This window comes from Hypomesus nipponensis, chromosome 24 (genome assembly GCF_054491055.1).
Source record: "Hypomesus nipponensis isolate SF chromosome 24, ASM5449105v1, whole genome shotgun sequence".
NCBI lineage: Eukaryota > Metazoa > Chordata > Actinopteri > Osmeriformes > Osmeridae > Hypomesus > Hypomesus nipponensis.
The window spans coordinates 6,818,766-6,832,500 of record NC_140384.1 but is presented as its reverse complement, the minus strand read 5'-3'; the positions used below and the strand labels follow the sequence as shown (position 1 = coordinate 6,832,500).

At 47.4% G+C, this 13,735-nt stretch overlaps 2 protein-coding genes across 2 annotated transcripts in view; both read left to right on the top strand.

Annotated features, from left to right (window-relative positions):
• The window catches only part of gcn1 (GCN1 activator of EIF2AK4), a 19,052-nt gene extending 16,239 nt beyond the window's left edge, over window positions 1-2,813 (top strand). Inside the window, exons 52-58 of the mRNA XM_084690285.1 lie at window positions 92-285; window positions 559-673; window positions 1,042-1,138; window positions 1,261-1,409; window positions 1,543-1,653; window positions 1,830-2,051; window positions 2,176-2,813. Coding sequence (XP_084546411.1) covers window positions 92-285; window positions 559-673; window positions 1,042-1,138; window positions 1,261-1,409; window positions 1,543-1,653; window positions 1,830-2,051; window positions 2,176-2,301 — 1,014 coding nt within the window. The 3' untranslated portion in view covers window positions 2,302-2,813. The remainder of the gene's footprint in view (window positions 1-91; window positions 286-558; window positions 674-1,041; window positions 1,139-1,260; window positions 1,410-1,542; window positions 1,654-1,829; window positions 2,052-2,175) is intronic.
• Window positions 2,814-3,146: 333 nt separating this feature from the next.
• rab35b (RAB35, member RAS oncogene family b) lies at window positions 3,147-9,331 on the top strand. Its single transcript, XM_084690486.1, has 6 exons — window positions 3,147-3,429; window positions 5,343-5,393; window positions 5,517-5,640; window positions 8,430-8,554; window positions 8,661-8,785; window positions 9,053-9,331. Exons 1-6 carry the CDS (start codon window positions 3,378-3,380, stop codon window positions 9,179-9,181), a joined length of 606 nt encoding a protein of 201 aa, XP_084546612.1. The 5' UTR covers window positions 3,147-3,377; the 3' UTR covers window positions 9,182-9,331.
• The last annotated feature ends 4,404 nt before the right edge of the window (window positions 9,332-13,735 follow it).

Here is a 13,735-nt window from a genome sequence, read left to right as displayed (position 1 = left end):
CTCGACAACGAATCGTTCAATTGATTCAGTTATGTGGAAGCAGGGAAACATCTAAAACAACTCTGTCTCTTGGCTCTCTCCCTCCCTCCAGGTGGGCATCGCCCTGAAGCCCTTCCTGCCCCAGCTCCAGACCACCTTCCTGAAGGCCCTGCAGGACTCCAGTCGGGCTGTGAGGCTGAGGGCAGCGGAGGCCCTGGGCCAGCTGGTGTCCATCCACAGCAAGGTGGACCCCCTCTTCACAGAGCAGCTCTCTGCCATCCGCAACGCGGAAGACTCTGGAGTCAGGTAAACACCACACACCACACACCACATACACCACATCCACAAGCATCAGCAGTGCTCTGGCTATTATCTGAAGTAAGAGAATTTCATTGGTCATGTACCTGCAAGGTATGGTAAGGTTCCAGTTGTCAGCGCCTGGTTCTCTCTCTCTCTGTGTGTGTCTCTCTCTGTCTCTCTCTTTCTCTCGCTCTGTGTGTGTGTGTCTCTCTCTCTCTCTGTGTGTGTGTCTCTCTCTGTGTCTCTCTCTCTGTGTGTCTGTCTGTCTCTCTCTCTCAGGGAGACCATGCTGCAAGCCTTAAGGTTCGTCATCCAAGGCGCAGGGTCAAAAGTTGATCCCGCCATCCGCAAGAGCATCACAACCACGTTGCTCGGCATGCTGGGACATGATGAGGTATGAGGAGGAGGTGCAATCAGCCTGTAGGGGTTGAAGGCCCCAAAAAGCATGTTTTATAGTTTGACTCTTTATTTGCTATACGAGTTAAAGTTGTTCACAAAAGGTTCACATATACAGTGTGTGTGTGTGTGTGTGTGTATGTATGTATAGATATAGATATACTATATATAGTTTTAGATATATAGTTTGATATACTATATGTCGTTTTTATATATACTATATATAGTTGCTGGATATGTTTCAAAAAGTGGGTCATAACGTCTGCTGTTCTTTGGTGGAGTTACTTGATCAGACTCTACATCCGGACGTCTGGGTAGGATGTGGTTTTGCTAAAGGTGTGTGTGTGTGTGTGTGTGTGTGTGTAGGATGCTACACGTATGTCCTCTGCAGGCTGTGTTGGTGAGTTGTGTGCCTTCCTGTCTGAGGAGGAGCTGAGAGACATCTTGCTCCAGCACATTCTGGGTAAGCATTTACACACCTTCACTTACACACTATCCAACGCTTCCAAACATCACCGTTTCTTGCAAAGTCTGTTTTAAGACGCAACCTGAGCTACAAGACCCCTGGCTTCTTCTCTTTCCTAGCTGATGTTTCCGGTGTGGACTGGATGGTTCGTCACGGCCGTAGCCTGGCCCTGGCCATATCAGTGAAATCATCCCCGGAGCAGCTGTGTGTGGAGGAGTACTGCTCGACTGTGACAGAGGCCATCCTGACCAGTGCCACTGCAGACAGGGTAGGAACACAAGCCACACTGGTCAGATCATATCTGTACTCTGCTGCTTCATCACACCCTAACCCTAACCCTTCCTCTCCCTGCCCCTCCCTCCCTCCCTCCTCTCTGGCCCGGCCCTGCCATCGTCCTCCAGATCCCCATCGCCACCAGCGGGGTCCGAGCCATGGGGTACCTCATGAGGCACCAGCTCAGGACCGGGGGCTCCAGCGGGGTGTCGCAGCGCATCATCACGCAGTTTGTCAAGGTGAGTGAAGGTGACACGCTCTCACACGTGTCACCCCCACACCCTCCTCCTTCTTCTTTTTCTTCCTGCGTTCCGGGACTCCCGGGGAAAACATTCAGGCCGGTTTTGCCGTGCCGGTGCACGATGGTGGTTGTCTGTCGGTGACACTCTCCCTCCCTCCCTCCACGGCCCTGCAGTGTCTTCAGAACCAGTCCAGTGACATCAGGCTGGTGGCAGAGCGCGTCCTGTGGTGGACGTTCAAGGAGCCGGCCACGCCCTCCTTGGAGCCCAGCCTGATCAAGCCTCTGCTGAAGAGCCTGCTGGACAACACCAAGGACAAGAACACCAGCGTCCGCGCCCAGAGCGAACACACCATCATCAGTCTCCTCCGACTGCGCCAAGGGGAGGAAACCATGCAGGTTAGATACTAAACACACATCGACACTATGCATTCAGGTTTTTTTTTTTCTCTCTCTGCTTGTTTGCTTACTGTATCGGCGTGTATGTCATGTCTGAAGTCCTTGGGTGGTTTCTGGTTTTCAGAGTATGGCAGCCATTCTTGACTCTGCTAGCAACGACCTGTTGTCAGAATGTTACAGACGGTCCCTCAAGAAGATAGCCAGCCTCCCTGACTCCAACGAGGAAATTGACGACACAATCCTCACGTAATGGAGACAGGACTGGTCCAACTTGATCAATCCACTCAAAGAACTCCCCAGCAACCGAAAAAAAAACTCAGCTGTTCTGTACAAGTGTGCACACACACACACGTCTTTGGAGAGAGAGAACACACACACACACCACCTTCTCTGCCATCCTTGGAACACAAGAGTTGAACACAGTATGAAATTCCCTTCATATTCCGAAACTTGTATTTTCTTTAATTTCTTGTTTTATTGGCACCATGAACCACCATTTGTTTTATCCCAATTTGTGCAAGTTATTCTCATAACGGTTACCTGAAGTTAGCTTGCGTCAACAGCAAAATACTTTTTCCTCATTTTATTTCGACATTTCATGTTGAGGTCTTATTTTATTGATTCAATCACTGGTTCCAGTGTGACAAATCATCTTCCCTTCTTTGGTTAATCACTCCCCCATATGTGTGTAACGATGGCAACCTTGGTATTCTGAACAATAGCTTGTACAAAGACAATACAAATAAACATGGTTTGATTGAAGTTTAATAGTTTTATTTCTCTTTAAATAAAAACGTGTCAGTTCATGCATTAGGTTTATGAACTTTACAACGACTTGTTGTTCAATTGTATGTGAAAATGTGCAAATCAGTGCCTCCGCGCTGACATTTAAGAGTTGCGTATTATTAACGAAAATCGTTTAAAGGATCCGTTCAGTTCTGAAGTTATAATTACAATTAATCCAACGGAAAGCTCCCAATCTCCAACATCGCCACTCCGACCTGATCAATGGACTGATCGTATTGCTCTTTACCCATACGGTTGTGCTGTGCGTCTGCGCAAACAGCTTAGATCGCAGGGTTGGGTGCAGTCACTACCAGAGAAGGAAGCGGAGTTTCCGGCTATTTGCATCGAAGAGAGTGTTGCTGACAGCGCGAAACCCCGAAAAAAGCCGCCGGCTTGGGGGCTTACGATTGGGCATAGTAGTATCATTCTTGTTCATATCGGGGATAGGGCAGGTGAATTACGAGCCAAGGGTTCGGACAGCAAGCCGCGAGGAAGAGCAGTAAAACGGCATAAGGCGGGGGTGACCCACCAACTACCGGCATGGCCAGGGACTACGATTACCTCTTTAAGCTGCTCATCATCGGTGACAGTGGTAAGCGAATGCCGGGGATGCGTGACGGGAAATGGGCCTCATCATGTTTTTACGTGGGCTGTTGTAGAATGTGTATTGACCCACGCAACATGATTTTTCGACACATGTCGAACGAGAAGCCTTTCCCTTTTAGTTGTTTTTTGTGAAGTAAATCGATTCATTATTGCACTAGTAGAACGGTGGCAGGGCGGACATATCCTACTATTGCAGGGCTGGGCATGTCAGCCGGGCCGGATATCGCTAGCTACCTACTTTCAATGCAAGAGATCTGGCCGGGCTAGCTTCGTTCATTCAGACTGGCATTACAAATAGCTAACTGGTGCGCTAACAACAACCCAGTAAGGTAGCTCTAAGCTAGTTATATACAGATTGTCGGATATTTTCAACATGCGTTAGTAGCCAATAGGTATCTATGATTTAGCTGTTATTGCTCGCTAACATGTCTAGCTAGTTGATAGCGTTCTATTTTGAATTGTCGGCTGCTAGCTAAGTTAGCAGGAGCCACTAGTTATGTCGTTGCTAGCTAACAAGATATATTTAAGAATTAGTATGATTGCCCATGTTGATGCCCATAGAGGTATCACATTTGTAGCCATTAAGTCTTGATAGAATCAGCTATTAGTTTTTCTTCTTGGTAGCCGTTTCAGTATTGTTTATTGAACCAAGTGAATCTGCACTGAATAGAGCAAGTTAATTGTGATTTGCATGGCAGGACTGCCCGAGTCCAACTTTGTGAGGGCTATGTTGATGTTCAGGGCCATGCCCGGCCATATATCTGCTCACCCTGAAGGCGTTCAACCCCTTTATCAATCATTACCTGCATAACTTGCACAGCACAGCATTTATTGAGCCGTGCTTGGTTCATGGTGCACATTTTGCAGCCTACAAAATAAACTGACTTGCATGAAATACACAAGGGGGTAGATATCATAATACACTGCTTGTATGCATTCAGTTGGAAACTCGGGCACACAAAAGAAGCAAATCACTGGGCAGTCATTCTGCGGGTACCCTTTGTCGGTGAAAGATCCGTGCAGTCATTGACGTCCCGATCCTGGCACTACCCCATCAGCTGGCTGTTGACAATAGCGGGCAAGGCAGCACAGCAGCCCCTTTACCATCACACACACACACAAGGGCCAGTGTCCCCTGCACTGCTGCCTCTGAATCCAGCACTTGAACCACTGTTTCCTGCGAGTATTTAAACAAGATTTGGGCCAATTCTGTAGCGCCGGTTTGCTCTTATGTCCTCAGCCACACACACACACATATCTGCTGCTTAGATCCTGGACTCCCAGGCGGATGAGTGCGGTTAGTAACGCCAGTGAAGCTCCTTTTCAGGGACACAAGGAGGAATCATTCATCTGGACACCCGGAAACCAATAAGTACCATGAAGCACGTTAACTCAGTTAGAGAAGCCATGCGCCTCCTTTCAAACTTACCTGGCCTTGGGAGGGGTTGTGGCCTTTGTTAGAGGATGTTCTGAGTCAAGACACCCCTATCAGACTGTGTCCCACCCACGCTCCCATCCCTTATCATGAGACAGATCTTTATGTGACACTGGGTGCTTTTGTCCCTCTGCACAGCATGGGAGACCGCAGTTATGGTTTGCTTGACTCAGCTAGGTTAGGTCGTGTGCACAAGTCTGGTCATCAGTCGCCGTTTTCCTCAAGTATCAATAGCATCTACCTCCGATGCATTATGACTTTGCTGTATTTGTCCACAGACTAGGAGCATGTTTACAACATATGATCCCAGAGCCATGCAATATAAACTGTGTTCACATTTAGTTGTTTTAAGTTCCTCCCAGACATACATGACAGCTACAGGATTGATCAGAGGGAATGGGCTGTCTCTCTGTGGAAGCAGCTTGGACGTCTTCCTAATATAAATCTGTTTCTGTCGTCCTCAGGCGTAGGGAAGAGCAGTCTCCTCCTGAGGTTTGCAGACAACACGTTTTCGGGTAAGAAACACACGTTTTGAAACCTTCTCTGGTCAGCTTGCATCACTGAACTTGTGTTTTGGCACAAGTCGTGTCACCTTGCAGCTTGGTGTTTCACCTTGGCTTGCTTTGTGCCATCTGCAGGAAGCTACATCACCACAATCGGGGTGGATTTTAAGATCCGGACGGTGGAGATCAACGGAGAGAAGGTGAAGCTACAAATCTGGGATACGGCAGGACAGGAGCGTTTCCGCACCATCACCTCCACGTAAGTACACACACACACACACACACACACACACACACACACGTATTACCAATCTGCTCTACTGCATTCCCACACTAAATCTTTTCTCACTTTAAACCCCTACTTATTTTTTACACCTACATGTAAATGTAGTAATACATTTTAGTTGACTTGGTTACATTTTCATGTTTTATAATCTTTTGTATCTTTTGTTTTGCTTATTTCTTTGAATTCCGCTTCCTTGGTGATCAGAACCACATCTAAAGCACTTCATTGTCTAAATGACTCCGTTGTTCTGAACACTTGTTAAATACAACACTGAGACTTAGACACCCACCCCCATACCAGTCTCAGGATCATTTGATGTGTATGTCTTGACATTTAGCTTCAAAAGTATCAAGCTTTGAAGGTTGTGTTTTTAAGTAGGTTTCGAAGCATTTTTAGAGGACAATTGTCACGTAGATTTTTTTTTACCAAGTACAGATATCCAGAATAAGTTGCAAACTTTTTCAGCAACTTGAGTGGAATTTCCCCTCAAACCTTAAATTACAGATGTTGGTTATGGTTAGGGGCGGTTCTTGGTATATTCAACTGCGAGAGGCACTTGCGTGACACTGTGATACCCAGAATACCATCCCAAGAGATATTATTTGAGAACAATTTGGCGAGCAGCTATTTTTTTTTGTGTCCTCCTTGTCCTTGCATCACATTTCTCTTCTTACCTCGACCTGTCCTACGGCAGAGGTGACAGGCAATGACTCCTCTGCAGTGCACCTGCTCACTCTGAGGCTCGTCTTTTAGTTTCCCCTGGAACGTGGGAAAGTTGGATTTATCCGCACACATTTGACCCACAGGCTTGTGTTTCCCTGTTCTATGAATGCAAAAGTGTGTCTGTTTATTTCTCTGTGTGTGTGTGTGTGTGTGTGTGTGTGGTGTTTTTAACAGTTTGGCCAGCAGGGGAGCTGTTTTCTGCTGAGCTAAAGACTCTTCAGACGTGGCTGTGTTCTCAGCAGTCCTTCCTGTCATGTGGAGAAATGTGCAGTAAATAACCTACAGGCATTGTGACGTAGCAAGAATGCAGTGACACACACAGGAGTCAGGACAGGTGACTGCTAGCTGGAAGCTAACAGGCAGCAAGCCCCCACATACATGTTGATGCACTGCTTAGTTTGTCATGGATAACAGAGCACATAGACACCACTTAACTACCAGGTTCTAGATAGCACCTGATGCTGTTAAATTGTCACGGCCAACGACAAACTCATTCATCCGCGGATATGACGCAAACGAGTATCAATTGAAACTGTTGTGGTTATGTGTAAAAAGGAAGGACATCCAAAGCAGAGAGAGAGAGAGAGAGAGAGAGGGAGACGGAGAGGGAGGGGTAGGGGGAGGGGGAGGGGGGAGAGAGAGAGAGTCTGTTTTATGGTCAATTCTTTGACGATACCTTTCCATTTCCCCTAGAAACCAGCCTTGTTCTGCTCTGGTACAGACCGGCGTTGGGAAGGCAGCCTGCAGGAGAGGGTTGGCTTGTTCTGGCTGATTGTTAATTGTGCTGAAGTAGAGTGACATGGTGCCTCATTAGGCCTAAGTGAATTTCAGGATAGGGATTGCTCACAGCTCACAGCCCTGCATGCTGGAGTTGGAAACCCCACCTTTGCTACTCAGTCCAGGGAGGGATGGTGTGTGTGTGTGTACTGCCATATGTCTATTTTTCTGTCTGTCAGTCGGCCATAGTCCAGTATCTGACATATGCCTGTGTGTGTGTGGTGGACGACAGCCTGGTGTGTGTTTGGGGGGGAGTCTTCTACAGGGATGGTTGTGGAGGGTCTGTGGCCCCCATACCTGCTGTGTGTGTGGGGGTCTTCATTCATCTGTGTCCAACTCCCTGCTGGCTGTCTGTCTGAATACCTGCCTGCTGTCTGTCTGTCTGTCTGAATACCTGCCTGCTGTCTGTCTGTCTGTCTGTCTGTCTGAATACCTGCCTGCTGTCTGTCTGTCTGTCTGAATACCTGCCGTCTGTCTGTCTGTCTGTGTCTGTCTGAATACCTGCCTGCTGTCTGTCTGTCTGTCTGTCTGTTTGAATACCTGCCTGCTGTCTGTCTGTCTGTCTGTCTGAATACCTGTCTGCCTGTCTGTCTGAATACCTGCCTGCCTGGCTGTCTGCCTGGCTGTCTGTCTGTCTGCTTGCTTGCTTGCTTGCCTGCCTGCCTGCCTGCCTGCCTGTCTGTCTGTCTGCTTGTCTGTCTGTCTGTCTGTCTGCCTGGGTCCTCCTGGGCAGTGTGTGACAGGCTCTCATATAACACACTGCATCCACACGCTGTCACCCCAGTGCAAATCACTGTGAGTATGCACATAAACAAACCTGCTTACAGACACAGTCACACACACACACACAGTCACACACACACACACACAGTCACAATAGGACTGTCAAAGGACTCTTTGTTTTTGCGTTTGGCGCAGTAAAGTTATACCAGGGATGCGCCCCTCTAGAGCCGTGTGGACAAAGAGCCCGTCTCTTGGGCGCAGGTTTGACCTCCAGGAAGTCTGCAGGCAGGCTGGGGACTAACAACGATTACCTTCCTTTTTTTTTTTGTCACAAGGTGACATTTTCTACTTCTCTCTGGATGTCTGTGACCTGACTTTATTAATATTATAATTTATATTGTTTAGAAGCGATGAGGTGGAATCAATGTCTCGTATGTCTTGAGTTTCATCTGTGCTTCCCCCTGGTGGCCACCTGATGCAATTAATGCCATTTTCAAACGGTAGTGATGGACTCCTCACTCCCCTGTCTCCACATGCAGGTATTACAGAGGAACGCACGGCGTCATTGTGGTGTACGACGTCACGAGTGCCGAGTCCTTCGTCAACGTGAAGCGATGGCTCCACGAAATCAACCAGAACTGCGACGACGTCTGTCGAATATTAGGTGAGACTGTCGTCCCCCCCTCGACCCCGGCTGCTCCGACACGGCCCCCCGAAAAACGTCCGGGCCGATAACAAACTCACTGTCTCTCGTCCCTCTCTCTCTCCAGTGGGGAACAAGAACGACGACCCCAACTCCAAGGTGGTGGAGACGACCGACGCGCAGAAGTTTGCCGAGCAGATGGGCATCAACCTGTTTGAGACGAGCGCAAAGGAAAACATCAACGTGGAGGAGGTAATCAATCCAGGAGGGGGGTTCGGCGTGGCCTGTAGCACGTCCGGTCATTTCTGTTGGAGCCGGTGGCTGATTGGACGGTGGGGGGAGGGTGGGTGTGGCTGTTTTGGAGCTCCGCAAATGGGCTCGACGTGAGAGACTCACGTCACGTGGGCCCCGCGCTCGACGTTTAATCAGGAGAGCGGTAGCCTCTCATTTCACGGTGGTTCAAGGCTGCCTGCTTACCACCGCTGGTTTCTCTCCCCCCCCCCCCCCGCCTTCCTGCAGATGTTCAACTGCATCACGGAGCTGGTGCTGAGAGCTAAGAAGGAGGTGATGGCTAAGCAGCAGCAACAGCAACAGAACGACGTGGTCAAACTCACCAAGAACAGTAAACGAAAGAAGAAGTGCTGCTAACGAACTCCTGTCGCTCACAAAGACGGAACGCGTCTGTTCCAGAGAACACACACACACCCAGGATGGGCTCCCCAGCACCTAAATTAAAAGACGAGATAACGATTTAATAGATATACCATGCAAACAAAAAAGAATTGAGGAAGACAAAAAAAAAAAAGAGTCCCCTTTGGACAAACAAATCATGAAGACTTTAAGAAAATGTACAGATTTTATTAGAAGTCAGATCAAGTTTTATTTGGAATTCAGCAGATGGGCAACATTTAAAAAAAGGTTCTCGTTTCTTGAAGGACCTGCAAGCTCGCCACTGATCGCCATGTTGCTCAGATTTCTATATGCATAAACAAATACTCGTACATCAGTATCTATTTTCTCCTTCTCATTCCACTTCTCACCGGACATTACAAGTCAAGTAAAACTGCACCTGAAGAAGAGTCACTGTTGGATAGCTTTCTTTTTTTTCTTTTTTTTTTCTCCTCAGTGAGGGGGGTGGGGTGTGAGGGTGGGGTAAATTTTGGGAGGCATCAGAGGGAGAAGCTGGATTGGGTGAGGCGGGGAGGAGGAGAGTTCACCACCTTTTGGTGTTTTATCTCCATTAGATTTTTGTGATTTTTCAAACCTGAATTTGCCGTGGCTCATGTCAACAGATCATGAACTTCTAGTTTAAATTGTTCTCGTTTGTTTTACTGTTGACTTGATGAGAAAAAAATCATGTGGATGATCGATAGGTGACCTATAGCAACTAATCCAATGGACTGAACTGGTGATGTCATATTTTTGTTTCCGTTTCCTATATTTTCGCCAAGCTTTCCCACTCTCTCTCTCTCTCTCCTGTCTTCTAACCTCTGTTTGTTAGTGTTAATGAGCCAGCAACCTTTCTGTCTTTCCAGGGATAGTCAGAGCAGTGATCCACTCCCTGAGCCGGGACAGCAAGCCTGACCATCTCTGTTCACTTGAGTCTTACCCTGCTTCCAGTTTTGCTTTTAGACTCTCCCTTCAACTTAAACAACAACAACAACCCAACCAACCAAACAAACACAACGAACCTGCCAACACCATAGAGTCAGACGCTGTGTGGCTCTCCCTGTTCCATTGTTGCCATAGTGACCCTTCTGGCGTGGTGGTACGGCGGGGTCAGGGTTAGAGAGGGTGGGGGTCTCCACAGCAACCCTTCCCCCCCTCTCTCTCTCTCGTTCTCTCTTCCATTGCTCTCTCTCTGCCTCCTCTCCTATGCACGCATCATCACCCCCCCCCCCCCACACACACACACATATCAGCACCTCTCCTAGCTGTGCACTCCCCTTCACCTTCGGTCGCTTTGCAGGGCGTTTTTCTACGACGATTGACCGTGTCATCGGCGCCAGGCTCATTTGACGTGTGCCTGAGGGGCGGAACCTGGAGGCAAACGCAGCCAGTGCATTGATCCTCGTCCATAGCAAACTGGGGGTTAACCTCGAGTGTCATTCCAGCACACTTTGTTCCGAGGGGTATTGTGAGCTCACTCCTGAACCCCCAGCGTCAGCCTCTCGAGACCTCCGAGGAGTCTCTGCTTGCAACTGTTGACAAAATGTTTACGTCTGCTTGTCATGTTTCTATCTATGACTCGTTTAAGCCGTGTTACCGGGGGGTGGGGGGGGGGTTCTGTCCAGTGTTCTGCTTGACGTGTGTGTGTGTGTGTGTGTGTGGCAGGGTGCTAGCTCCTTCCTGACGGCCTGGGAGGGAGGGGTTGTCTGGTGACCTGGCCAACATTGGGAGGGCCTCCTCCCCAAGGGCCCTGCCCTGAACCCCTCCCCCCCCCCTGGACAGCCAGCCGCGGGTGAAGGGTTACGGCCCGCCACGGAACGTTGCCATGTAGAATACCGACTGCCGTCGCTAGGGAGAATCAAGCAACTCTGCAAATCGCATTTGACGAGTTAACAAGGTTTTTTTTTTTTTTTTTTTTACATCTCGAACGTCCTGGGCCTCGAACGAGAGGCCGAGAGGCTCGGTGAGGGGTGAGGACGCCCCCGAGGAGAGCTGAGAGGCTGTCAGTGTGTCCCTCACCACCACATCAGGGTACACTAAGTACAGTGGTGCCCCAACCAGAGAGCAGAGGCCCTGGAGAAATGGGATCCAATCTCAAACTATGACTTCTACTCATTATGTGTATGTATATATAAATATATTTGTGTGTTTATATTCAATATATAGAACATACACACATCTTGGCACACATCATCGTGCATGTATTGACATGCCCTGTGTTGCTAGGGTTGAAACACACTTATCAGCTGTGGTTTGCTGTACACTGGAGAAAAGAGATGTACTATTCATTTTCCCTACATGAATTTAATCAATAATAAACGTTTTAAAAGAAGAAATATTTGACACAATGACTGATCTCATTTGTCCATGATTTTGTTAGTGGGTAAAAATTCCCTTTATTTTTGTGAGAATGTGATTGGATGTGAGAACTTCTGAATGGTTTTGGCACACTGTCCCAAGTCATTGTGCCATTGTGTCACCAGAGACGAGCCAAAGCTCGATCAGGACAGTCATCATTCATCTCCCCCTATTTTATTTGTTCACTTTTTCACAGTGAAGTCCATATAGAAACACATTCAGTGGACACACTCCACACCCTTGAAAACTGTCTATAAAATTCTATCTAATGCTTACAATATATTTCACCCCCTTATTGAAAAGTTATTTAATGTAAATATAAATATTGAGAATGTGTACATACATACATACACATATACACATACCAAAGCATATTTACTATTCTCCGCACTGACCTTCCTAATATTCATTTTGCTGTGATGTGGAATCTTGCCTTTAATTTTCAAGCGTACCGACATTCATTAATCTCAGCAACAAAAGATAAGGCTGTTCTATGTTAATTTATGAATATGTTTCTCTCAATTGGTCTCAATATTATGGGATCTGTATAGAGAGCCCCATTGTGTAGCCTACTGTGAGTTAGACTATAGAAGCACTACTTCACAGCCCTGACTGGCTTCATTCATCAATGCAGACCCACCACCTGGACAGTTCCTATTACCGTTCATTGAAAAGTTACTGATGCTACCAAATGGTGAAATCTTGCATTAATCTTGGAATAAATGGGTTTCCTATTGTGGTCAGTCTGGGCATGAATGGACAAACAGAACCTGACCCAAAGCTAGGCATTTCAGTCCCACAATTTATAAAGACTTCACATGAAGACACACACACAGTGACCTCACCAGAAGCACTGAAATAATGTGAAATTACAGGCAGCATATCACTCTGTGGAATGTCAGCCTTCACCACAACACTCTCTCCACCCTCTCTCCACACTCTCTCCACACTCTCTCCACACTCTCTCCACACTCTCTCCACACTCTCTCCACACTCTCTCCACCCTCTCTCCACACTCTCTCCTCCCTCTCTCCACACTCTCTCCACCCTCTCTCCACCCTCTCTCCACACTCTCTCCACACTCTCTCCACCCTCTCTCCACACTCTCTCCACACTCTCTCCACACTCTCTCCACACTCTCTCCACACTCTCTCCACCCTCTCTCCACACTCTCTCCACACTCTCTCCACACTCTCTCCACACTCTCTCCACACTCTCTCCACCCTCTCTCCACACTCTCTCCACCCTCTCTCCACCCTCTCTCCACACTCTCTCCACATGCCAGAACAGCATCACACAATGAAATACATGTCAATGTTTGCTATGAAGTATATGAATCCATATAATTGTATGTCTGTATATCTTATTATTATCATAAAATTGATTTATTCTTTAGTCCGGGTATGAGTAGATAATGGGTGATAATAGCAGGTAATACTGTTCAACCAAACCAATGTCCCCTCCAATGACTCCGATCTAAACCAACCACTTTCAGAACTGCACTTGTAATGCTCACATGACACTACTGGCTCTTAAAAACCCGTTCCATCGGGCTGCGCTTTACTATCGCCATCTGGTGGTTTACTGTGAGAACTGCACTTGTAATTCACACTTTAAGCCACTAGATAACAGTATTGAAGCGCAGCCCAATGGCGCTGTCGAAATAGTGCCCCTTCAAAACCCGTTCCATAGGGCTGCGCTTTACTACCGCCATCTACTGGTTTAACAATGAGAACTGCACCTGTAATGCTCACATTAAACCGTTAGATGGCAATATTGAAGCGCAACCCAATGGCGCTGTCGAAATAGTGCCCCTTAAAAACCCGTTCCATAGGGCTGCGCTTTACTACCGCCATCTACTGGTTTACAATGAGAACTGCACTTGTAATGCTCACATTAAACCGTTAGATGGCGATATTGAAGCGCAACCCAATGGTGGCATTTTAATAGTACCCGTTTAAAAACAGCTTCCATAGCGATGTAATGTATTAGCTTCATTGGTAACATTAATCTACAATGAATCAAAGTATGAATTAGTCAATGATCGCAAAAAATATAATGTTATTGTAAATATGTATATCACAATTCACTTTATTTTTGTGAACATCATTGGATGTGAGAACTTCTGAATGGTTTTGGCACACTGTCCCAAGTCATTGTGCCATTGTGTCACCA